This window comes from Manacus vitellinus, unplaced genomic scaffold (genome assembly GCF_001715985.3).
Source record: "Manacus vitellinus isolate BGI_N305 unplaced genomic scaffold, ASM171598v3 scaffold_26_pilon, whole genome shotgun sequence".
Taxonomy (NCBI): domain Eukaryota; kingdom Metazoa; phylum Chordata; class Aves; order Passeriformes; family Pipridae; genus Manacus; species Manacus vitellinus.
In genome coordinates this window covers 9,142,348-9,168,906 of record NW_021939960.1, presented here as the reverse complement: position 1 = coordinate 9,168,906, position 26,559 = coordinate 9,142,348, and the positions used below count along the sequence as shown (strand labels likewise).

Below are 26,559 nucleotides of genomic sequence, written 5' to 3'. Positions count from 1 at the left end.
TCTTTATGGATGATGTGAGCCTGAAGATTGGGCCTGTGGTGTCTAACTGAGTACACATTATCTACACTTGAATTTTGCCTGCGTTTGTACAGATCATTATATTAGGATATTAGGTTTGGGAGAAAAATCTCATTCGAAGCAATTTCCCTTTTTCTGAGGCAGTGAAGCAATTCAAAACAGAAATATTTTGCAGTTGAGGACGGAAATGGCTTAGAGTTTTTCTGTGTCTGTGGGGTCACAGTACTCGTGTGAGTGCCCATTTGGGTTGTCCAGCCACAAAGAGAACCAACCAGGTGGTGTGGGAGGTGCTGTGTCCTGGATTTGTTTTGTGAGGTGGTTGGACAGCATTAGCTGTTCCCCAAACCCTCCTGTTGCAGAACTGAGGGTCAATGTGTTGTCCCTGTCCATGAGGGTGCAGCAGCTCTTGGCATGCAGTCGAGTCACAGCGTTGGATGCTGACTTGAAATTCTTGAACAGTCTCAGGGAGCTAAAAATGGAGAAAACACAAATTCCTCCTGAATTAGAGAGTCTGTAGTGAAGCAATCATAGCTGGCTCGACAGGCTGTATATCCTCCTGCTCTTTCTCAGGATGGTTATTTGCAGCCGAGTTTTGCTCACTTGGAGAGTCTAATGAACTATAAAAGGATGTTTGTCCAATTCATCTTCATTTAAATGCTTTCTCTTGTCTTAGATGTCAGTTTTACTTAGGAATGCTTAATTTGATAACCTGAGAATTAGTTCAACCAATTTCCAAAGGAGAATTCCTATTGCTGGGGTGTTTTGCCTGTTCGCCCTCTATCAATAACAAAGCCTCTTTTGGAGATCCTCAGCCATACCCTTCCTTTAAAAACAACAACAAAACCCACTTCTTAGTAAATACGCTCTTACTCTTTTGTGACATACACAAAAGGCAGTAGAGCCCTTGGAATGGATCTCTGCTGCAAAACCAGGTTCCCTGGGCATGGGGAAGTGAAAAGGCAGCAGCAATGTGGCCCGGTGAAAGAGGTATCGGTATTAACTGAGCACCCTCTGCCAGCCAGCAGAAAGTGTTTTTCATTTGGTGGTCTTCAGGAGTGAGCACCCAGGGAAGGCATTAGTCTGTTTAAACAGAACTTTATTATGCCAATTTGTTATTTCACCATCACCCTCCGACAGGAACCTGTGATTTGAGTGAGCCATGATGCCGAGAACAGAGGAAAATTTATCTCAATTAAAGTGAGCGTGCTCTGTTGCAAGAACATCACAAAAATAAACTTTCTCAGTCAATAGAAGGAATTTTGTTTTAAGTTCAGCATGATGGCTGGATCCAGCTCACCAGGGCTGTTCTGTGTGGAGCTTTTCCAACCCTTCTAGGCCCTACTTCACCCATCAGTAAAATCGGTGTTTCTTGCTATTGTCAGTGTTTTAAGGTAAGATGGCAAAATATGGTGATACTTGAGTGGGTTTCTCTTTTAAAATGCAGATTGTTAGTTCATGTGAAAACAGGTAAGGTTATCAGATGCTACACCGTTGGAATGGCACATCCCTGATTCCACCTGTAATCCTGCCATGAACCGATCCAGGGGCTTCATCCAGGGTTTCCCAGCGAACAGCCATGAAACCAGAGTTGTGTGCATAGGAGGGGTAGAGGTATCTCAAATAGCTGGCTTGCTTATTTCCTGGTATTTTTTCTGATATTTTCCTGCTCCTAATGAAAAACTACAATTTATCTTAAGTTTCTTTACAAGACAGAAGGCTCTTAGATGTTCTGGGTTTGCCTGATCATCCTGCTTGGCCTCCAAAGGGCTGCTGTCCCTGGCACCCAGAGCTGCCTACCATCCCCTTCCTGCAGAATGACTCTTGCCTCCTCTTCATCACTGTTGAGCTTCCTCCCCTGCTAGGCAGATGTCCATTATAATGAGATGTAAAAAAAAAAGGGGGGGGGATAATAAAGGCAGAGAAGTGTAATGTTACAGCTTGATTTGACAGGACCTCCTGCTGCTGCAGCTGCCAGTGCCAGCCATGGAATAGATTAATCTGTATTCCAACACGCCAAGCTGAAGTCAAGATCGATCTAATTAGGGTGTTTTAAACACTGCTTGCATGCTGAAGTCTCTGTGCCTGTCTGCAGAAGGAAGGGCTCCCAAGAACTTGAGTTGATCTTGGGCTAAGCTGGACCCTCGTGCATCTGGGGAGCACATGTGATGTGACCTCCCAGAGCCAGGGATGTGGCTGGCGTGGTGCCCTGCAGTGTTGGGATCGTGGGGAGTGGCAGGGCCTGCAGGTGAGCTGGCCATGAGGCAGCAGCAGTGCAATCTGTCTTCCCATATCCATGAATTTATGGGATTGGGGGATTTTTGTATGAAAAAAGTTGTTCCTGATGCATAGTAGGTGCCAGCTGGTACCTGTTATTTCTGTGAAGGCACCTTTGGGGTGCTGAGCACGGCTCAGTTTGGTGTTTGCTTCTCAAAGGAATCACGTTTAGTCATCCTTTGAAATGGGGCTCGGCAGGAACTTCTGCCTCTGGCCTTGTCTGTGCCCTCCCTGAAAGTGATGCATTTTGTGCAGGTGTTGTGGACTTTGGCTGAGTGCTACATGCTATGGAGAAGTTCCCAGAACATTCCGTAACAGGCAGGCTGCCCGAGGCTTCGCCCGGGGGTGATGCACAGCCCATGGCCTCTGTCTGCACCAAGATCAAAGCAGGGCAGCTGCAGGTTCTTCTCTCAGGGACTCATCATTCCCCAAAGGAGATCCGACCCTGAGCAGATAACTGTGATTGCAACTTTTAAAATGTTGCATGTGTGAGATGGGGCAGTCCACGGGAAGACAGAGACACCCCTTCCATGGGAACCTGTGCCCCCAGGTTAGTGCCTCTTGCTTCCAATGGCTTGTGCAAACACTTTAACAAAGACTTTAACCCATCAAATCATGGGTTCAGCCACTCATCCCATCAGCGTTCTCCCTGATTTTGACTGGTGTCCTTACATGTGGGTATTGGGGTGTTTATTGGGCCAGGACTTGTGTTATGGCATAACCCTGATTTTGGGGAGGGCAGCATGAAACACACTAGTGTTTTGGGGTTTTTTTTTGAGGAAGCTGATCCAAAAAAAAGATTTAGATAGTTCAGAAATATTTCTGTAAAATATTTCTTTGAATGTTTTGACCAGGCAACTAAATATTTCCTGGATTTTCTGCAGTGATATGTTCAAAGAATAACCTTGTTCTCAAAACCCCTGTGTCAGCTCCTTTAGACTTGTCAGTAGTTTTAAAGATTTTATTGATAAAATGGATAAATATCTGCATATGACTGCGAAAGCAAAATGATGGCTAAAATACATTTCCTAGTAAGAGAATATTGGAAAAAAGCAATGAAGATAGATCATTGGTGAGAATATTGCTACTAAAATGCTGTGTCAACACTTCCAAAAAAAGAAGGTTGGGGGGAAAAAAGTGTGAAATACAGAAGGCTGGCTTCTTCCTAAACCAGCCAAGCATATGTTGGGATATATGGGGGGGAAGGGAGGGGGAATCTTCATTTTGTTGTATTTCTTTCACCTTAAGAAAACAGGATCTTGCAAGGACTTGGAGGCTTTTACAATACTTTTTAATGTCAGCACTTAATTCGGTGTTGCTTTTTTGCGGAATAACAGTTTCTGTGCAGCGAGAGCGTGCACCGGCACCCCCGGAGCCATCCTTCACCCCCGTGAGCCTGTCGGAATGACGGAGCAGCCACACGGTGTGGCCACCCGATAAACCTGTTATCTGCCTGCTCCTCCTGCCGGCAGCGCTCCCAATCTCCTTGGAACATGAAAAATTGACACCACCTCAGGCAGAAATCTGTTTCGAAAAGGAAGCTCCATTTATAAGTAGCTAATGAAATGGGGTGGGGGTGCGTGCGCCTGTGCAGCCTCTCCTCTTGCTGCCCTTGTGCAGGATGCAGATAATCCGTGCAGCAGGGAGCACAGACACCCTGGACAGGCAGCCTGTGTGCCTTTGCCTTCCAGGGCCCAGGCAGTGGGAGAAGGAGCTCCTGGCAAACACGGTGGTGTCACTTGTTCTTTGTGTGCTGGAGGGATCGATCGAGGCTGCATGTTAAAATGGTGACAGCAGTGAGATGGTGATCCCTCTCCTCTGCACGCTGCATTTCCCTCTCTGAAAATAACAAATCTTGAAGCTCCTTCACTCCCCACCACCGTGAGCAAGGAGGCGTTTATGGCCATTAATTTTCATCAGTCTTAATCAGCAAGATAATAGTGAGGACATCTTGGAGAAGCTGGGGTATCTAAACCACCGGGTCTGTGTTTAGTGCAGACCTGCAGGCAGGAAGGAGTGCCAAATGATTTGGAAAGGGAGGGAAACTGGGCCCCATCTCCTTTGCTTTGCACCATTGTGCTTGGGCTCAAGGCATGTGGCTCAGGCACCTCTGAGCGTGGTGCTGTGGTTGGGTGTTGATACAGCACTGACTTTTCATTTGGCTGCAGGTTTGTGCTGTAAAATATGACCCCCAAGTGCAATTGAGAAGACTGTAAACATGTTCATTTGGTCATTTCTGGTTTGTTGTGGCCCATTTATATTTGTTGATGGGATTTTCTGTAAATGAAAGTGGTTGGTTTGAGGATTTTTCCTTTAGCTCATACCAGTTCAGTCTCTGCAGGAGCCGCACACTGGCACAGGTATTCCTTTCTCCAGCTCTCCTGTTTCAGTAACTGTTCCTGCTTTGGTGACCTGAGGGCCATTTAGGTGACAGTGCTTTGGCCAGGGCTCCTTTAAGCCTAAAGGAGGAGGCAGCATGTGATGCCTTTAGGCTGTGGTGGAGGGTCCCAAAGCGTGTGGCCTGGGGAGGAAACCAGAGTGGAACTTGTGCTCTATGTAAGGTGCTTTTTCAGCTCCCCAAGGCAGAGGAGGAAGAAACCTCACTGGCCAGGTGGGGACGAGGCAGGTGAGGAACTCTCTGTGCTCCTTGCAAACACTACTTGTGGCTTTCACCACTGCTCTGTCTCCTCTCACCATGGAACCAGGATTCTGCTTATCAACAACTACATGCTGGAGTGCTATTAGTAAATTTAATGGCATAACACAGAGGAAAATAAGCTCCTGTTCCTGATCTTGGCATGCAATTCTCATTTTGTATCTCTAGAACATGTCTGTTCCATCCTGGCTTCCCTTCTGCGAAACCTGAGAGGGCAGCAGAGGACACGGTTACTGAATAAATTCACAGAGAATGACAGTGAGAAGGTGAGTGCTGAATATGTGTCTCTGTCTCTGGGCTGCCAGGCTTGCTCAGGACACTTGCTCAGGGCAGGGTGCCTGTGTGCACTCGCTTTGTCATGAAAAGCCATCATCATACCTGCCTGCAGAGAGTTGTGCTGTCACAGACCTTCATTCTCTCACTCACATTTTATCTACAAACTGGAGAACTGGACCTGCCTTTAGTGCTTGTCCTCCACATCACCTGTACTCTTGTTTTCTGATGCTCTTGCATGTGGTAGTAGTGATTCTCAGTCCTGAGTTGTGTCTCTACTGAAGCCTCACCATAGAGGACAATATGTCATATTACATTGTGCTGGCTCTGAGACCAGGACACCATGGAAAGGTACCATTTTGTCTTGTGAAGCTCTTTTGCAGAGAGTTTAGGAATCGCTGTGGTGCACATTTAACATTCCCCAGTCCTCTCCTAGAATGTCTCACTTTAGTGGTGTTTGCTCTTGGAAATTCTTTCCAAAATATTTACATGGTGGGGGATAGATCAAAGCATTGCAGAAGAGAAATAGCAGCTTTTGCAGACTGGGAATCCCAAGGGATTTGTAAATTCTGCCACTGGGAAAATACTGGTTCCTTAGTGTTCCTCATTAGTGTGTTTTAAAAGTGTTTTTCATAACCTGTTCTACCAATTGCTAAAAATTACTAGATAGTATTTCAGTTGCCCCGACACAGTTCAGAGGAGAGCAGGAGAGCTGGAACATCCAGCACAGAGAGAGAGAGGTCTGCTGGGGAAACAGGGAGCCTGGAGAGCCTCAGCACAGAGAGAGTGAGCTGGGGACACATCTGTTTGCTGCCGTTTATCTGGTGCTGATGGGACTGTGTTCCCATATGGGGTTACATCCGAACGCCTGCAGCCTCAACGTGCTCATCCAACCAGCACTTGTACCCTCCTTCTGTAACATGTTCCTCCCTGGGAGGGACAGAGTTCTCTGTTGCTTTGTGAAGCCTGGAGCTAGGAGGAAAACAAAATTGCATGAAGGATTAAAGATGATTGCGTTGTTCTTTTTTCTTGCTTATGTCTCTCTCTTCTGCCCTTGCAGGTTGATAGGCTGATGGAGCTGTATTTTAAGTACCTGGATGCAATGCAGGCAGCTGATAAGAAGATTGATGGGGAGAAACATGTATGTATTGCTTAAGTTTGGCCAGGTCATGTTTGTAACACCTCTGTACAAGACTCCTGGCTCAGCCAGGTCGCTCTTCTCAGCTGTGCCCTCATACCTGTGCTGTTACCTCCTAATTCCTGTTGCCCCACTCTCCAGCTTCCAGGTAACCTCAGATAAAACAGGCCAAGAACTTCTCTACAGCAAGTGCCTTCTGACTTGTCTCTTAGAGTGAGTTTTACTAGAAGGGCCCAATTCCCTGCTTCAGTTTGCCTCCATTTTTACCTGGCTGCAGTCCTGCTTGGTTTGGCAGATGGACAGTAGGTGAAATGCAGAGAGACAATTACATGATAATGTCCTACCCTGTTCTGTAGAGTTCTGATGAGCAGCAAGAAAGCGTCTGTGTTGATGAGTTAGCTGAGGTGCAGCCAAGGGCTGTGTGCTCTCTGCACACCAACAGTGAGTGTTTGAGTGACACGAGCCTTGGTACAGCACTTCCTTGGAACTGAAGCTGGAACAGACCTTTTGAAAGAGAACGAGCGGCTGGAGTCAGGAAGCAGCTTGCGGAGCTGTTAGCGAGCTTGGCCAGCTTCCCACAAGATTATCTGTATCAGCACCGGGGAGGGTGTGAGATTGATTAGCGCTGACGGAGAGCAATGGCTGCAGCTGCCGTCCCGCGCGCCGCGCGCTCCGCGTGCCACGGGCAGCAGCCCCCCACCAGGCCCCGACAAACAGCTGCCTGCCCGCTGCCAAGGCTGCTTCTCCAGGCACTGCCAAACATTCCGAGGTCAGCGCAGCGCTGCTGCTGCTCAAAGAGGCACGGGAGTGAGTGATGAATGGAGCTGCTTTTGCTGCCAGCGCTCAGGCTCCGTACTGACGTGGCAGCGTCACCAGTGAGCCGTGGCCTGGAGAAAAACGGTGTTGACCCTTTCCTGCTCTCCCTCCATGCTCTGTCCATCCTCCTCAGAACAGGGCAAGAAATTGTTTATTCTTTATTTTTTACTGTTGGTGGCGGGGAGGGTTTAAAATTCAAAAAACCAAAATGGATTTTTCTGGGTGAGGCTGTACAGAGCACTAAAATGCTGTGTGCAGAGCAAGGGTATGTGTCCTTTATCCAGGAATATCCTGGAGCAGCCTGCAAATGTTAACATCTGTAGCAAACAGCCAGCACAAAGCAGGGGTGGAGTGAGTTCGAGTGTGGAGAGGCTTGTGTAGAAGGTCTTTAGTGAGTAATATTAACCCATTTGTGTCTACTAATGCACAAGAGAAGAGTAAGGAACCTCAGGTTTTCCTCCTGTATCTGGAATAAATGGATCTCAATCCTTCACCTCCTATTAGAACTAATAACAGGATTTGGCAGAAACGTGGGTGAAATATATTGGGCACATGTATGAAATACACTGTTGAAGTTCATTCCTAGCTTGGAACACTCTTGAAATTATTGTTTGCTTTATTTTTTAGCATTTTCAGATGGTCAGTGGGACACAGTCTCCTGAGACTTGAAGTGGCTCAAGTGTTTTCCCCACACAGGAGTAGGCAAAAGCCATCATTCTGTCTGTCACATCCTGGCAGTGTCTGGCTGTGACAGGATTTATGGAGCACTTTAATGTTCCTAGTTGTGGCACATGAATCATTGAGGTGGATGCAATGAACGCTTTAGAAACTGTGCTCTGTCACTTGGGGGCTTTTGACCTTCCACTTGCAGTAGAGGACATGGTACCCCAAAACCCTGGTATACAGATCCTCACCTTTCTCTCTGTCCTACAGGAAAATGATACCTGGTGAGGTTTTACAGATTCAGTCTGTACCATTGAGAGTGAGATCCGAGTCTGATGGACAGAGTATCCTGGTGTAAGTCTTGCATTACAAGGAGTGAAAAGCTGATTACACAAGGAATGACTGAGTGCTTTATCTTTAGTAGTGCAGCTGGCATAAGAAGCTCCTGCTCTTGCAGTTCTCCTCCTTTTTATTTCTTTTAGCTTGGCTTATTTTAGTGATCTGGTTTATAGCCCTGTTTTTCAGCCCATGGCAGTGATGGTGGGGGAATAGTTGAGGGTAGAAGGGAGGGGAGGGATTTCTGAAGCCAACTGTTTTGGGGAGGAAAACTTGTAGTCAAACTTCACCCTTAATCTGGACTGTGAAACAGAACGAGGTCGCTGAACCCTTTCTCAGTGTTACCCCTTTATTTGCTTTGATAAAATCTGTTCAGAAAGGATCAGAGGTGATAACTGGGTGATTATCCTAATTGCCATGTGAAACCCAGGAGCAAAGTCCATGAGAGCATTATTTCCAACACCTGATGCCTGTCTTAGCACTTTTCTTAGAGTTTTAAGGTAATGAAAATATCTTGTTCTCCTCGCAAATTCTTTAATTATTTTTGTAGGAAATGGTGCAAAATCCTGTGGCTTTTACTTCCCTCTGAAATGAGGTGTAATTATGGGTGGCAGCAATAGCCTTGGCGATCTCTAAAGACAGCAGGAAACGACAAGAGATGGTTTAATATTTTTATATTTCTACAGAAAATTATGCTCAGCAGGTTTATTGGATAAAATATTCTCACCAGACACTTTGCGCTATAATGACTTACAAATTACATGCTAATTGTGCTACAGTTCAGCCACTCCATCCTTGAAAGGGAGAGGTGGAACTCCTAGCATGAGTGTGGTGTCCACAGGTGGGGATAACAGGTAGGGATTTGTGTCAACCTGTCCTTTCAGTTCGGTGTAGAAAGACTGGATTGCCTGGAGCTGTGATGAGGGCAGGACAGGGCATCCTGGCAGGGGCTCGGTGTGCAAGGGACAGGAACACCCTGGTGTTCCAGGGCACTGCTGGGTTTGCACTATCAAGTTTTCCCAGCACGTGGCCAGCAAGCCCAAGTAAGTCTTGAATGTTCTTGCAGAGGCTGGTGGGTGTTTTCAGATGACTGCCCTGACACAGGCTCCATTTCTTGCTGCTGGCATTGAACTTGGACCAGGAGCCATTGCTCTGCTCTGCTCTGTAGCAGCCACAATGAGCTTTTTGGCTCTTGCAGGCTGGAGGCTCAATTTACAGAAATTCAAGTGTGTTTCTGCTTTTAAGGCAGAAATGAACAAAGTCTTTCCCATGGCAGAAGGCTCTGATGGTTTCTTCTGTGGTTCTGAGAGCTTGTTGGTCACCTTGGTGTGACCTGGATGTTTTTGGCTCTCCTGGCTGCAGTGGAGCCCGTGCCTGACCAGATTCATTCCAGACATTCTGTGTTTCAAGGAACATGGTGGTCAGCCTGTGGAAGGGACTATGTTGTCTGCAGCCTCTGTGAGTGAAAGAGGCTTCTGGAGACATTGCTGTCATAGTGGTGAGCTGAGAGCGGATGGTCCTGGACAGTCCCTGTTACCCTTACCCAAGGCTTCTGCTCGCTCCTCTCCTGTACAAATGTCAATGCCTGTCTCCTGCTTATCCTTTTTGACCCAGGACTTAGCAATGGCTGTGAGTTTGACTTTTAGCCTGTGGTCTGAGCACAGCCATTAGGAGCCTTCCTGTCTTTGACAGCCTGGACTGACCTTGCTGTCCCATCCAGTGAGGATGTAAAACCAGGATCTCAGAGGTGTTTGTTCTTGATCAGTGCCATTTCTTTTGCTTTACCCAGCTATGCTGTGTGTGCTGGAAGGTGGGTGATAGGTGAGGAAGGATGCAGAGAATCTACTCCAGTACCTGAGTGGAGCAGAAACGGGTGTGATCTTGGGTACCAGCACTGCCAGATCCATCATGTCTTTAGGTTTGGAGTTTCTACTTGACACCTCGAGGCCTGTCAGTCCTGCCTCATTAGTGTGAGAGAAGCTCATTTTAGCTTCACAGAAGCCCATCTTATTGCTGTCTTCTCCCATCAGCAAGGGGCATCTCAGTACATATTGCTGGCAGATTAGAAATGGCACCTGAGCGCTCATTTGGAGGTTAGCGACTGACAGCTTTGAAAGAGAGACCAAGTGGGAAGGGGGCTGTTTGGTACTGTACTGGAGGCAGATTAGCACTGAAAGGGTGGCTGTGGTTTAAAAAAAAAAATTAAAAAAGGACTGTGAAAAGGCACCTTAAAACTGTACTTGTCTTCTAATTCATATCTGCTTAATTTACTGGCACAAAATAATCTTCTCTGCTGAGAGGGGCTGTTAGAGCTGCTGCCGCTGTGTAATCAAGACTGCAGCTGCCTGGATCCAGCTCCTGTGATCCCTGTGCTCAGATCAGAATACAGAGCAGACCTAGCCTTTGTTTCCTGCTCTGGAGATTCAGAGTCCTGGCCTGTGGATGTTTTTCTGCTCAAGAATTTAGCACTATTGAACAGAGCAGCCAATGAGCCTGTGTGCAGTGCGGAGGGTGAGTGGTGGTTCAGGAGTGAGTGCCTTGTCTTTCTTGAATGGAGTTTTTTGTTAATTCAGTCAGTATTCCACTCTCTCACCAGCCAGACTCATCATTGTTTAGCTTTAGAAACCAGATTTTATCAGATTCCTGCCATTTGGCATGGAAGTAGGGTGAGGGAAGTCATTCGCTGCACAAAATTGGATTTTTCTATTTACTGGCAAGAGCTCGTATGCAGGCTTTGCCCAGTCATGCCTGTGCCCATGATTTTGAGAACCTGGAGTAAATGACAGATGTGCATGTGCTGGAGTGTACAGGATCTGATGCTAAAGCATCACATGTGAGTGTAGCCAAAGCAGTTGACTTCATGGCACAAGTAACGGGGAATTTACTTTTAAACTTAACTTGTTCTTTCACTGAAACTAGATTTCTAGGAGTAAAGGAGAAGTATTTCATTACCTGAGCTTTCCTGGAGGCAGTGGGAATCAGCTGTCCTTCTAAGTCACTCTGTCAGGTTTCAGTCCATGGAGCATCCATTGTACCCCTCCAGGGAGAGGTGCACAGGGCTCATTTCCTTCTTGTGCCTAAATCTCTCGACTTACCATAAGATTCGAGAGCTTGGCTTGACAAAACAGCAAAATTTGGCAGGCTCAACCAGCTTTGGTGCTGGTGACCTTGCACATATGTGTGTGTGTGTGCCTGGAGCACGTGCGCCCGAGGAAGCGCGTCCTGCGGAGCGTTGCGGGTACAGAGCGCCCACAGGTGATGGCTCTAATGAGGAAATATTGCTCCGCCGGCGTGTGCCCACCTGCCAGACGGCTGCGGAATAAATCACAGAGCTGCAGCGAGCTCGCGGGGCCCGGCAAGCTGCTTCCCTTTGTTTGAGAACGAAACCAGAAAACAAACCCCAAAAATGCAGAAGGTCACACGTGACACGGTTGTTCGGGCCTGTCGGTCCCCGTGAGGACGGAGGGTGGGCTCATGCCATGGCCATGGCCAGCCCAACTCAGGGGAGACTGCTCTGAGGTCACTGCTGGGCAGCTCTTGATGGTGTTTTGAAGAAGATGCTCTGTCTGGACGTGAGGGATGAAATGGAATGGCCTCTCACATTCTTCCTCTGCCCTCCCACTGGGCAGGTCTCGCTGGCGAAACCCTTATGGGTAGAGGAAGGATGGACAATGAGTTGGCATTCCCATGAGGAGTCATCACTCTTTGGCTAACAAACCCTGGCCCGGGTCTGCCCTGGCAGCATCCCTCACAAACACAGCCGGAAGAGCCTGGCTGGGCATGGAAAAGCTGTCCTTGTGGGGGATTTTCATAGTGTTTTCTCATCCATCAGTTCATAATGAAGCTGAAAGCCTGATAAGTCTGTGAGTCTGCTGGAGTCATGTTCTGCACTGCTGAACAGCACCCTCAGATGGCCAGTAAAAGAGCAGGTTTTGTTCCATTCTGACAAAGACCTTGTAAATCACAGATATGTGCGTTTGTTCCATAGTCACACTCTCTTGCCACTCGATGTAGAAATGTAATTTGTATGTTTAAATTAAAATTTTAACTTGCAGATGGACACACTTCACAACCAGCAAAGGCAAAACCTTCTTCAAAACTGAATGAAACGTTTCCTGAATTTAAATGAATTATTAAAAGTACTTATTTGGCGAGAACTATATGGCTGGTAATGCTTTGGGAGAAACCACAAATTTCACCAACGTTTTACCACTGCTAGTGGGAAGTGCTCGGAGACAATCCTCACACCTTTCCTTTTGTGGCTTTGCAGGACATGGTGCGTCGGGGAGAGATCATAGATGACGACATGGAAGACGAATTCTATCTCCGTCGCCTGGATGCCGGGCTCTTTGTGCTGCAGCTCATCTGCTACATCATGGCAGAGATCTGTAATGCCAACGTTCCCCAGGTAAAGCTGTGTACCAGGTTGGCAGATCGTCTGTGTTTCCATCCATGATGCAAACAAGGCTGTAAATCCTTGCAAATGCTGCCAGGTTGAATAATCGTCTCTCGAATTCCCTTTATGGGAGGAAATCTCCTGCTTATTGCATTTATGTCCGTACACCTCCATTAAGTTGCAGCAGCTAGGAGGGCATTAGAGAGGACAGAAGCTGATTATTGTCACTCAGTTCATACAGTCTGTGTGAGCAAGGTCAGGGTTTGAAATGGAAAGGCCCTGTCGATGCCACTGCTGAGGGAGCAGTGGAAGGGGACCTGCTCTCAGGAGGTCTCAAAAGGCACAGCTACAGCAGGTGACTTTTCTTGATCTGTGCAAAATGCTGCATCTTTCCTGGTGTGAATACACAGGGGTTTGTGAATATGGTCTGTGGCTACTTGTACCTGTGCCATGTGCCTTCCTGGGTATTCCCGAGTAGGTGCTCTGGGACTGAGGACTAGCAAGGCTGAGTTGAGTTTTGTGGTGCTCAGGTCTCTGCTCATCCCTCAAAGTGGGGAAAAAGTGGGGCTGTGCATGGAAGTGCTGTGTGGCTGTGTTGTACTGAAGATCACTTTCTTCTCTTTCCTACCCTCCCATCAGATTCGTCAGAGAGTCCACCAGATCCTGAACATGAGAGGCAGCTCCATTAAAATTGTTCGACACATCCTGAAGGGTGAGTTGAGATATCCCTGTGCAAGTGTCTCATCGCTTCCAGGGGCAGCTTGGTCATCGCTTTGTAGGATGAGCCTTCACATGTAATTCTCCTTGGTTCCCTGCACATCTCCAGGCAGCAGCTGAGCAGTGTTCCAAGGTCCTGGCAGGGCTGGAATCACCCTGATTCGTGGCATGCTTTGCTTTGCTCCCGAGTTAGGGCACTTGCTGTAGCTGCTGTCAGGGAATGGCACATCACCTCATGCTTCCATCAGCTCCAGCCTGGCTGGGACTTGCTGCTGACATTAACGTGGAAGTAAATATTTAAGGGATGTGTACACGCATGCTAGAGGGAAGAATAGTGGAGCCTCATCTTTCATTAACACGGTCCTGCACTTTACCATCTGCACCATATTAGTACCCGCAGTGTATTTGTCTTGTTCTTAGTGTCAGATTAATATGGATTATAACATTAAAGTATCCTCCGTAGCTTTAAAATGTAGCTGTTGTGATTTGCAATCCCAGTTTTAAAGTGCTGCTTGTTATTTTTAATGCTTATGTTGAATTAGAGCAATGCCTATTTGATCTGTGGCCCTCCTCTGCAGCCTCCTGTCCTTCAGCAGCAGCAGCAGCCAGTGCTACTGGGGGAGAGGAGAGCAGGATTTGGGCTCTCCCCACAGCCCCTCAGAGCTGTGAGGCTTAGCAGGAGCAGCTGGGAACCTGCTGCCCAGGGAAGGTACCTCCTCGTGGGACGTGTCTTCTCCTGAGGGGCTGTGTTGTTTCCAGTGAGGGACAAGGAGACTGTTTCTCTTCTGGAAGGAAAGGAAGGCCTGCAGCATCTCTGGGGTACTGGGCTGTGGGATGTGTTGTTTCTTAGAGAGCAACAATTATGTTCTCCTGGCCTTTTCTTCCCCGACTTCAACACTGGCAGGTACAGGCAGCTTTTTTTCTTACAGAACCCGTCGGTTTTCTCCCTTCTCATATGCAGGAAAAAAGGGATCAGAAGGGTGGCTGGTATGACGAAATTAAGAGTGATTTTCTGACAGTGTGAGATTACCTGCAGCTATAGGCAATCTCTTTGGCTCTTGTCCTTGGCCACCAAGTGCAAGTTAATGCCTGCTGATGAGCAGGAGCGCTGGATAGGATGTCTTTGTTGATTTTAATTATGATTCTTGACAATTCCTGCCTCCAAACTGTCCGTTCCCAACGCAGAGCGTGGCACACGTTCCGCGTTCAGATCCCCACTCCTGCCCTGGGCCGTGGGTCCCCGAGGGGGTTGTCTGCACACCTCGCTGGATTTGCACACCTCACGGTCACGGCTCTGGCTTGTTGATTTACATACCAAGCTGAATTGGAGGGCAGCTGCATTAAAATTTCATCCGGTTCTTTCTTTCCCAGACAGTGACTTGCATTGTGAAACTTCCTCTGCGGTTGTGTCGTGTGTTGCGAGCTGAGGGTGGGTGCTCTCAGCAGCACCGTGTTCCCTGCCTGAAGGGGCACACCTGGCTCATTAATAATACAGGGGATGGATCCAGAGTTTGAGGCTCTGACTGCAGCTCTCCCCAGCTCTTATGCTTGCCAGTTTTAGAGACTTTTGCCACCACAGTAGTCAAGACCTCAGCAATAAATTTCCTAATGGGCTCTTTGAAATCCCACAGTGGGGCCCAGCAGATCCCTACAGGCAGGAGCAGCACCGGGCTCAGCTGCTGTCTGGGCTCTGAAATTCAAATTTTTCAGTAGTCACTCACCTGTATCCACATCCATGGGCAATGTACATTCCCCAGCTTTTAAAAGTAGTGGCACTACGGGCAAGCACCTGCCACTCCAGGGGAGTCAGTCTGTTGGTCACAACTTCCCATTGGAGCAGAGGTTTGGATGTGGACCCTGCAGAGGGCTGCCATGGGACTGATGCCAGCAAGGCACTTATGAAACTTCACTGGAGTCAGAACTGCAAGTGACTGAGAGATCAGGAGCTTGAGCCTTGGCTGGAATGTTTCCAGGGCACTTTCCAACTTGCTCTCAGGACAGATGAGGGCTGGTTTATTTTTACTTTTCGTTCAGTGTTTTGCTCTTGTTCAGTTTTTATTTTCTATTTTTTGCATACTAATTAGGTGCTTGGTTTTTTAGTTTGATTTTTATGGCCTACATATTCTCCATGTTTCTCTGGCAACCTGACAGCTGATGGATCCCTTGGGGTGGCTCAGAATTACTTACGATGCAAGCAAGGAAGCAAGACTGTTTTCTTATGGTAGGGCTTTCAAGGGGGAGGAGTGGGCAGGAAATAACAGGAGGCTCATTAATGCATTTCTGCAGGCTGACCAGTCCTCCCACACTTCCTTTTTCTTGAATATCAAGCATTTCTTGTAATGGGACAGTTAGTTTGTGCTTTGGAAGAAAACGAGTGAATGGTGTGTGCCCTGGCTGGGGGGATGTTTTGGGGGTGGAGGGTGGATTCAGGACAGTGAATGGTGTCTGTGTCTTGGGGCAATGCCTGGTCTCTGTCTCTCACTGGGAATGGAGTGAGGCAGAGGCCTCTCTGAGTAGTGGTACTTGGCTCTGGAATGGCAAAGCTCCCTATTCCTCCCTGATCCAGAGGGACTGGGCATTGGTCCTGGCTCCCTCAGGCAGCCCCTGCTGAGGCCCCTCCCCACAACACCTGGTCACATATGTGGTGTCAGGTGAGCAGGCACCCTGGGAGCTGGGCAGGTGGAATCCAGCCCAAACTTGTTAGCACAGGTAAGCACAAAGGAAGGGTCAGTGTGCTGTGAGGACAGAGCTCAGGCTGGCTCACGGTTCCTCCGTCTGTGCAGGCTTTGGAGCTTCCAATATCCATTACAAGCCTCAGTATTTCCCAATTGATTTTTACTGTTCTGTAACCATTGTATTTTGTCTAATGAAGCAGAAACCAATCTCGAGCCCTTTCCCTTTGTGTAGCTACAGCAGTGTGTAAGCTCTGGTTAACTGTTGGCAGGCGCAGCTTACATTTGATTTTGGTTTTTTTTTCAGTCTCAGGGAAGTGTTGGAATTTTAAATAAAAAACCAAATGCGTAAATTCTCGGTCAGAGATTTATTTTTTTAAGCCTGGTTCTGGGGGTTATATCTGGTCTCTTCAAATGAGCATTAGCAGCTGTCAGAACCCAGTAAACAGTCACTGGGGCTTTAGTCTCTTACAAAGCTAAATGTTTAGAAGGAGAAATGCTGAGCTTTTGGACAAGATTAGAGGAATTTGTGTCTTGCTTTTGTCTGGGTGATCTGGCTGGGACAAAGGAAGGGCAGTGTCATTAGTGGCACTCAGCAGTTCTCTGCTTGAGCCTTAGTCTGAGCACTCTGTCCTTAAGCTGGGAGTGGAGCAGCTCCGAGCCCGCTGCCCACTGGGTGGATTCTCCAAGGGCAGAGCTGTTGGAGACCACAGCCTTCTCTCAGCTGGGCATGGAGAGGCCGTGGCAGGTGGGAAGTGCTGCCTTTGGGCTGCAATAAGCAGCATTTGCAGCTGCTGTGGCTGTTCCAGAGGCACTTTCCCTAATGGAGCATGGAAAGGGCTGCTGGGGACAGAGCTGACTCCTCCCTGGGCACGCTGCTGACAGAAGGCTCTGGTACTGCCTGAGGGGACAGGGAGACTGAGCTAAGTGCCAGCCTTGGCTGGGAAGGGGGGACCCCATCCCTGTGCACTGGGATCATCTCCTGCCAGAGGTTTGGATCCCCGATGCAGTGTCAAAGCCCTCAGCCAAAGTGTGCACAGCGGGGCTGGGGCTGCACTGCCCCGCAGCAATCAGCCCATACACAGGGACCTGCAAGGAATCCATCCTTGTAGGAGCTTCCTGCTGCCCTTAAGAGTGATGGAGAGTGGCTCCTCCACCGAGGGAAGGAGCCCCGAGCTGGTCCCTTTGCCAGGACAGGGGGCACTTGAGGTTCACCTGCAGCAAACCTCAGCATTACCACCTGCTCTTGTTACAGGTACTGGAACAGTTTATAAATATTAAAAAGATTTCTCCCAGAGGCCTGGCAAAGAGCTCTTGTGCTTGTGTGTGGAGAGTGAAAGTGCACGCAGGAGGGAAGACTCCCACATCATCTAACTTCTCCCTGTCCTCGCTGCTTTCAGTGCTCTTATAACAAAGGCTTTGATGGAGCTCAGAGCATGTAGCAGTGCTAAACGTATAAATATTAAAGCAAAGTTTCTACAGCAACTTACCATTCAGAGCTGAATACAAGCTGTTCTGTTTGTTTGGAAGAAGGGAAAGAATGCGAGCAGGCGGAGGTAGGGAAGCGCTGTCTAACCAGCAGCCTGCTCCTGATTTCCCCAGATTTGTTCAGCTCCTTGCTTCCGCAGCTCAAAACCTGCTTTTTATTTTTTCTTTTTAAACCATCTTTGAATATGCAGGTTCTGGTGGCAGGAAGGAGGGAGCTGGTGTGGGATGAGAGCTGCTAAGATCCAAATGAATGTCAGGAAGGAGAGCTGCAGAGGGAATGTTTGGTTCCCTTGGTGTTTGGCTGTGTGCATGGATGTGCAAGATCTTGGTCTGGGATCCTCTGCCTGACAACAAGGAGTTTGGTTTGTAGTTAAATCTGAACTGGTGGGTTTTCTTCTGTGTGGTTAAAAGCACTTTGTAGATTGGGGAATTGGGGTCTCCTTGACATCCCTTCAGGATGTTTGGACAACAGACAGGTTAAACCCAGGACTGGGAATGTTTAACAGTTGTGTCCTGACCTTTTCTGGTGACACTCTGGTGTTCAAAGGGACCCAGAAAGCTGGTGATGTCTGGCACTGTTTGTATTTCTTGGGAATAATGCCATGATTGGTGCTCCTGGGTGCTGGTGTCTGCCTGAGGCAGGGCATTCTCTTCCCTCTGTCTGCCACAAAAGCTTTAATGAGGGTCAGGGGGTGTTTGTTATGCAAAGCTTTAACCCTGGGGACGGGCAGGAAAACCATCAATGCTCCTTGCATTAATTCCCATTCGGCTGTTTGCACTGGATGTGGATGTGGGCTCCTGCCGTGGTGTCTGCAGGAGCTGCTGCCTGTCTTTCATTCCTGTAGCACTCAAAACGTGTGTCTGTCTGCTCTCTCCCTGCAGAGTATGCAGAGAACATCGGGGATGGGAAGAACCAGGAGTTTCGGGAGAGTGAGCAGAAGCGGATCCTGGATCTGTTGGAGAATTTCTGAGGACCAGGAGCTGAACTCTGTGTCTGCCCACGAGGACACGGCGCCAGTTCTCCCTCCTTCTGCCCCTCCTCCAGCCTTGATTGCACGATGAAAGTGATGTTTCTGTGAAACTGCTTTTAAATGGGATTTGGGAGATATTAAAGATAGTTTCCTTTTTTTTTTTTTAGCTCCTGGTTTGTTATTTAAGCAGTGTGCTATGAGCAGAGCTGGAGCCGTGTGTCTCCCACCAGATCATCACAAGGTTTCCCTTTTTTGTCCCTTTTTCCCCCTAAGTCAGTCTGCGGGGATCAGTGTGAAACAATATGAGTGTTTGCTTTGGAAGGAGGGCAGAGAGGAAGCCTGGATGGCTCAAGAGACTGTCTGCAAGTTATTCCAGCCTGATCCATTAATGAAAATGTACAACCCCTGCTCTGACAGGAACCAGGGAAGCTGGGGCAATGGTGTGTGTCCAGTTCAGCTCTTCTTCAGTGGCACAGGGAATCCAGGGATTGGCCAAATCAACCATTCCTGTTAAATCTTCCCACAGGCAAGTCAGAATCAAAGGCAGGTTCTGACACAGGTGTCCCCTCCTGAAGGGCACATGGGAGTGAGTCTGTCAGGGTTTTAACCAGGCTAGGAGGGAGGGGAGGTAAGCAATGACATGCCCAAGTTCCATCACCTTCCTTTCGCAGTCAGTTCTGGTTCCTGCACTGGGAGCAGGGCTCCTATAGCAGCAGCAAATCCCCGAGAGCAGAGGGAGAGCCCTGCTCACCCAGTGCTGTGGGGCTGCAGGGATGCTGAGGGCATCAGCAGCTGCCTGCCTGCCCCAGGGGAAGGGGCCACGGCTCTTTCCTGTCACCCTCTGCACCACACTGTGATTTTGGGTGTCACTGTCCCAGACGCTTCCCTGAGTCGGGACTCCCAACTGGGATAGGAAGTAGCTGAGAATATTTTCCTGCATCCTCTTTGCTGCTGCTCAAGTTAATGACTGTCATCACAAACCATCGCGGCTCCCGCAAGCTGGGCTGTGCCTAATTTAGAGAGATTTGCATGCTGGCAGCATTCATTTTTTATCTCCAAGAAAAATGCATTGTCAGGGAAGCCTAAAGTCTTCCTTCAATCCTGACTGCGCAGGCACTGCTGGCCTGGCACTATCGAACCTGGTGTTGAGGGGATCAGCACGGGAAGTCATGGCTTCAGCAGCCACAAAAACCTGCAAAAGTATGTTTTTGGTGCAGAACTTGTTTGAATTCTGCATTTCTTTCTTCTGTTGAAGGTGTTTTTTCCTTTAGCTTTCAGATGTGTTTAGGTTTTTACTTGAGCCTGGGAATCCTTCCCTTTCCACGCCATGGCCAGAGCTGGTCTCTGCTTCCCCCTGGAAGGTGACTGGCTGTTCCCTTACACTGTGCTTGTGTTGGAAGAGCTGAGGAGAAAGGGAGGAATGGAGGTTTTGAGGCAGAGCAGGAGGGGGACTTAGTGAGCATGAAACAGCTGTGGCTGAGAAGTGGGCCCATGTATCTGTGGGAGAAAAGGGCAGGGAAGGTCTTGAGAATAGTGCAGTAAACTGCCTGAGGGCAAGGTAAGTTTATAAATCTAAATCTAAATATTTAACCTGATTCTCTGTGTTTGCCACACGTGTGTGTGTGTGTACATGTGATCGTTTCCCTGCATGTCTGGTGTCCTGGTGTGGGTGTGCAGTGCACGATCACTGCTCCAAGTTGGCTCCTCTCAGGTGGGGAAATTCTCCAGCAGCATCTGCTGGGAGTGAAATCTCAGTCACTGCCACAGTGGGTTGTGCCAGAGAACTCTGTTGGAAGCACTCACTGCAAGGGACAGGGGCTGGAGGAACCAAAAATGTGGTGCTGTGGCGTGTGGGTTTCCTGGACTCTCAGGGGAACAGGGAAGGGTCCCAGCACTGCTCCAAGTGCCAGCAGTCAGTGCTATCCTGGCTCAGGAGAAGGGTCACAATTTCCCACCTGGAATGGGGACAGTGGGTGATGGAGTGAAGTTGATGGGGCTCAGCATCATCCTGTGAGCTGATGTTCCCTCTGCGGGGCTGGGGATGTGGTGCCACCCCTGCACTGTCCCTTGTGGTTCCCATGGCTGTGGTACTGCACCTGGGGAGCAGGAACACTTTGTGCAGAGTGTTTTCAGTTATTTTAGTCTTCCCAAGCCAAAGGAGGTATTATGGAATTAGGGAATGGCAGCGTGCCCATCCTGCCCAGCCACTCTTGACGATGCTCCAGATGTTGCCAAGGAATTCGTGCAGGGCCAGTTCCTGCAAGTCAGGCTTTTACAAGACTGATGATGAATTATTCCCTTCTCCTAATTTCCAAACTCATTCAGAGGGAGGAACCCCACTGCTCCAAAGGGAAGATCCTCTGCTGGGGGATCCCAATGTGCTGGAGGGACTGGAAGCAGCTTCCTGCCCTCTTGGGACACATGAAGTCCCTTATCTTGTACAAAACCCTGGTAAAGCATGAAAAAACCACTTGATGTCCCCAAGGCCTGTCGGGTGCTGCAATGGGGTCTGGCTCTCCAGCACCTGGCACAGAGGGGAAGTTGGAGCCCCCCACTCCTGCCTGTGCTCCCCTTGCTCCTGGGATCATCCCTATCCCGGTGCTGGCCTCTGGGCTTGCACTGCCACTGCTGATGCTTGTGCCTGAAGAAATCCCGGCTCCATAAATGATTTCAACAGATAAGAAATGAAATTTGGTGAGGAGAGATGGTGATGCCCAGAGAATCATGATCCTGGTGATCATTCCAAGCTCTGCCACCCACGCCCTGGCCCAATTGCTGGGAAATGCTGGATCCTCTGCCTTGGTCCTTGGGATGGGCTGGGGGCCCACCTGGGCCCACTGTTATTAAGATAATTATTCAGCTCAGTGTGCTGCTCCTGGCCAGCTCGTTTGTGCTGTCATGTTGAGCAGCACAGAAAAGCCTTGGAGGTGTGAGGACAGGCGCCCTGAGTCTTGGCAGCCGTGGAGAATGTTGTTACTGTGGTTGGGGGAGGATTAAAAGGTTGAGCTAATAACAGATTTTCTTAAGGAGGTATCCTTAGGCTGTGGACAGGTGGATTTGTGCCCTGGTTTAACCCTGGTGGTTTCTGTGGCCCTGGGGCAGCAGCATCAGTGTTGGCTTTTGGGCTAAACGTGGGGTTTGGGAGGGGGTGTGGGAGCAGTGCAGCCCCCAGGCAGCTCCCACAGGGCTCTAGGCTGCTGGGAGGGATAGCAGGGGCATCTCACTGAGTGACAGGAGCCTGGTGGCTTTGGCTCCTCTGTGAGCCCTTGGCAGGTCGAGTCATGCACTCACCTGCCTGCTCTGCACTCGGGGCAGGGGGCAGCAGAGTGTGCAGGGACAGACGCCCCTCCCTGTCACCCCCCTCGCTGGGCTGTGTTTTCCTGTCTCTGATTTTAAACAGATTTGACTAAAGAGGTAAATGAGAAGGTAATTAGAGGGAACATGATGGATGAGGCACTCTGGTGATGGTAGGCAGGAAACTCGCCCTCCAGGAGAAAGGAGCGGGGAGGGTGTCCTTCTGCAGGAGCATCGCCCCTCACCCCGCGGTGCTCCTGCTTCCCCCTGCAGCAGAATTCTGGGATGCAGTGCTGGGAGCTCTGACCCCTGGGAGTGCCCAAGGCTGTGGGCATGTGCTGCTGCAGGCAGGGATGAGCCTGTCATCCGGACATCTGGGTTTGCCAGGGCACTGATCCCAGGTTTGGTACAGGATGGATGAGGCTGCCGAGCACAGGCACAGGATTTAAAAGCAGGAAAGCAGCAAGGGAGGGAGGAGATGCTGTCCACAGTCTGTGGGGCCATTGACTTCCTCTCCTCCGTGCAGATAGAGGTTGGGGTTTGGTCGGACTGAGGCCGGGCTGGGATCGGCTGGGGCGAGTCCTGGGGGATCCACTGTGGGAAGGGGGAGCGAGAGGGATGGTGACAACAGTCCCATGTGGGTGATGGGGTGTGAGCCCCAGTGCTGGCATGGGGAGGGTGTTGATCCCAGGGGCAGGAGCACTGTTTTCCTCCTGCTGGGAACGGCAGGAGCTGATGGCACTTCCCCCTGGCCATGGGAGACAGGCACCACCCTCACTGTGTGTCCAAATCCATCTTCAGCTCCGCTCCCGACTGAGCCTCCCTAAACGGGGAAAAATGAGTGTAAATCATGGCTGAGGAACATCTCCTGATATTCCAGTGGAGGGACCGAGGCTGCGCTAAATACAGCGAGAGGCTGTCAGTGCTGGCAACAACCCGTCAGCAGCGAAATAAGTCACTTACACTATTGATTTTTTTTCTTTTTTTTTTTTTAATATTTTTTTCCTTTAAGGCCTGGCTCTCGGGGAAAGCTCTCCCCTGGGGCAGGAAATCTTCTGGAGGGGGAAGGGCTGGTTGGTTTGGGCATTTGATAGTTTTTTACATTTAATTTTTTTGGTGCTTAATGGTTTGGAAAGAGGGAACTGTTCCACAGTGACGGACACCTGTGATGGTACTCCTCTCCATCGGGAACCTGGCAGTGGGTTCTGCAGAGGAAGGAGTTAATGGTCTGGAAATGGGCTTGAGTTGTTCTCTGAAGAAATAATTCTTTTCAAGTCATTTTCCTCTGAATTTTATGCTTTAGAGACTTCCCTGTGTAGGGGCTGCTCTGGGCACAGGAGCCTTTGACTCCCAAAGCCTCCACGTGCTGTGGGGGTTCCTGCTGCCTTCCCCACATTGTGCTGGGACCCCCGGGGCTCCCTGGGATGGGTGCTGGGGTGCAGGGCTGTGACCCCTCCAAACCAGGTAGGGGGGTGCAGACACTGCATGTCCCTGCTCCAGGGATGCTCCCACTCCTCTCCCAGCCAGGTCGGGCTGGGAAGGGCTGTGCTGGCAGTGACACAGGGAGCCCGTGGTGGTCCTCGTGTGGCTGGAGCACTGTTCCCTCTCCCCAAAACACTCTCCTGCTCGGTCTCTTTATTTTTTGATGCTGTTTTGGCTCCCGTGGAGTGGGTTGGTGGGTGAATTTCTCACCTGAGTTCCCTGCCCACAGCCTCCCCAGCTACTTCCTGCAGCGGGGGATCCAGACAGGCTCTGCCTCCGTGGCTGGCTGTGCCGGGATGATTTGTGGAGGAGCAGGCTGTAATGTTGCCTGGCGGGAGCATTGTTTTCCTGCAGCGCACGCAGACCTTTGCAAATAATCTAATAACGCAGGAATGTCAAACTTCGGCTGTGGAAGGAAATCCTTTTATACAGGAATTGTCAAGTCTCTAAACAAGTATCAGAAATGAGCTTGGTATCAATATGGAGGGTGTTTATTCTGCCCGTCAGAGAGATGAACAACCCAATTCACTCTCCCAGGCAGAAGCAGATTTGAGTGTTGGTTCCTGGACCTCAGGAGAGCTCAGTGCTGAGCCTCGGGTTGCCCCCACATGAACCCTTAAAGAGGTGAATTTCAAAATAATGTACGAGGCAGCCCCCAGTGCTTCAGCAGCTCTGGGGTTTTGGTTTGGGTTTTTTTCCTTCCAGTTGCTGGGCAGCTCTTGCTGCTGAGGTGTGACATCAGAAAGAGCATCAGCAGCCCTTGGGAGCCAGAGTTAAGGGACCAACCCTCTTGCTTTCATTCTGGGTGTCCTTGGGCAGTGCCAGGCTGGGGCCATGTCCATGGGGGACGGTCCCTGTGCCCCAGTGAGCAGATCCTCCCAACAGCCCCACAGGGTCTGGGTCCTCCTGGAGCTGGTGCCCCATGAGGTGCTGCTGATCTGGCTGAGACCCCACCCCCTTCCAGCCTCATCCTGTTCTTCCAAGCTCCACTGCACCCTCCAGCTTCTCAGGTTGCCTTTGCCCAATGGACAGTTGTCCCAGGAAACACACACATGAACCTCGTGGGCACACGAGCTGTGATCATGGGGGATGCGGTGCCACTGGGATCTTTGTGGTGCCACAGCATGGAATCAGCCACTGGATTCCCCCATCTGGGAAGTGCCCCCCTGAGCAGAGCTGAGCGCTGGGGCAGGAACCTGGGGCTGGCAGAGATAAGGAGCGTTTCATCCTCGAGACTGAGTCCCTGGGCCTGTTCTGCTGGAACAGGAGCCCTGTAAGGGAGGTGCTGGCTGTTCAAAGCAATAGCAACTGTGCAGATAAGGGACCTCGTTACACAGTGGGTGCCACATCTCTGCTCCAGGAGCCTCTGGCTGTGCTCCCCCTGCTGTGTGTGAGCAGCCTCCCCCCATATCCCTGTCAGACTCACCAGGTTCACTGGGGCTGCGTGGCTGCACCCTCAGGCAGCATCTGCCCGGGGCCTCTTCACTGGTAGATTAAAACTGAGGAGGAAAATGAAACAAACCTTCCACGGCGCGCTTGAGATGTGCAGGCACCAACTCTTCCCCCTCCACCGGGCCCTGCACAGCCCCAGTGCCCATTTGTCATCCTCTGCAGTGGCAGAAAATCAGCTGGAAATGGGGCTTAATTCAGGCTCTGCCTCTAGAGGTGTTCCCGGCTCCAGGAGGAATTTATGCTCTTTGCCTCCTCCCGGCATGATTTAAATGTCTCTGATGGTGCCCGTGCAGGTTTCAGCCCTCGAGGTGCAGCTGCACAGCCTCGGCTCCCAAGTGGGGGCTGTGCCACCCTTGTGTTGGGGGTGCAGGAGCTGGGCTGGGGCAGGGGACCCCTGCCCATGCCCGGGATTTACCATCCTCACTGGGTGATGCCTCCAGCTTCTGCTCTGGCTATGCCTGTGGGATGCTTTGCAAAGTGGGGTGCCAGGTCTAGGGGGCACAGTTTGTAGCTGCTGTTTCAGTGTGGGCTTGTTTGTGTCCCCTCACTGGCCTGTGGCAGAGGATGGTCCCCAGACCAGGCATCAGCCACGAGACTGGACCAGTCGCCCAAACTGTGGGGCACACGAGCGCTTGGCCTTTCTGCTTCTCCTGTTGCGTTTGACTCTGTGCATGAGCCCTGTCTTTTGGAACATGATCCCTCTGTTTTGGTGCAGGGGTTCTGCCTCCACGCAAGCCCCTGGGGGATCTGATGCTTTTGCTTTGTCAGGATCAAGCCCAGAGGCGCTTCCCGAGGCAGCCCTGTTTGTTTAGCAGCTCCAGGCAGCTTTCCCTCAGGAAGTTTGGAGCCCCTTGCCACTGCTGCTGTCACCGGCCCAGAGCGGGACCCTCTGAACCCAACTGGTCATGGATCCTCTGAATCCAACTGGTACAGGACCCTCCAAATCCAGTCATGGCCATGGCGCCCATTTGTCTGTCACTGCCACTTCCCTCCTTCCCTCAGCCTTTAACTCCAGAGGGAGTAATGAACTTGGGCAGAGATCAATGCTCTGCTCTGAGCTGGGCTTTATTCTGACATGCGGCAAATGCTGCAGCGGGTACAACTTTTTTTAAAATATTGATTAGTAACACTGGTACCAGGCAGCTCAGCTCCTGCCCAGGGACCTGCCTTGCTGGGGGGAATGGGAAGAACACCCCCACTCCTTCTGCCAGAGCCCTGCCGAGGGAAGGGCAAGGAAATACAGTCAGTATTTTCAAATCCAATTTAAAGAATCTCTTTGTAGCAAACATCTGTCATCTTGTGGCAGAAAACACCTGAAAGAATCTGATTTTTACTGTTTATCTAGATAGCAAATATCCTTCATATTGCTCTGGTGTGCACAGATACCCTCGTGTGAGTGATGTCTGCCCTGTGCCTCCCCCAGTGCTGGGGCCGGTGTGTAGGGGAGGGAAGTGGCACCACTGGGTCCCTCAGGGCATTTTAAGGCTGTTCAGAAGAGGTGTGTGAGCTGCACAGGTGCCAGTGCTGTGGCTGTGAGCCACTGCAAGGTTCAGAGACTGGTGCTATCAGGGGGTTTGGCCTCGAGATTTGTGGAGCCAAAGGGAGATTGGAATCTTGCCCATTCCATGAAATGCTGCTCATGGCAGGAGCAGGGTGGTTGTTCCAGCCGTCTCTGGAGTGGGGGATCCCTGCCTGGCTGCTGCCACCGACCACGCTGTGCTGTGTGTGAGCCTGCACCCACCCCGGCCCCAGGGTTTTCATTTCGAGACAAATCTTACACGGTCTGGGGCAGGAATCGTGATACACGTGGGGACGCGTGCTCTTGCTCTTTCCTTAACGTTTAAAGACCCCTCAAACCACCCCCAGACGGGCCCCGGCCACAGTCAGTGCAGCCGGAGCCCCGGGCACCGAAC

General features: G+C 50.1%; 1 protein-coding gene across 1 annotated transcript in view; it reads left to right on the top strand.

The window, feature by feature from the left end:
* The window catches only part of CTNNBL1 (catenin beta like 1), a 55,816-nt gene extending 37,233 nt beyond the window's left edge, over positions 1–18,583 (top strand). The window contains exons 13-17 of the mRNA XM_025895237.2: positions 5,117–5,214; positions 6,282–6,362; positions 12,445–12,582; positions 13,210–13,282; positions 18,330–18,583. Of these exons, the coding sequence (XP_025751022.2) occupies positions 5,117–5,214; positions 6,282–6,362; positions 12,445–12,582; positions 13,210–13,282; positions 18,330–18,418 (479 nt within the window). The 3' untranslated portion in view covers positions 18,419–18,583. The remainder of the gene's footprint in view (positions 1–5,116; positions 5,215–6,281; positions 6,363–12,444; positions 12,583–13,209; positions 13,283–18,329) is intronic.
* The last annotated feature ends 7,976 nt before the right edge of the window (positions 18,584–26,559 follow it).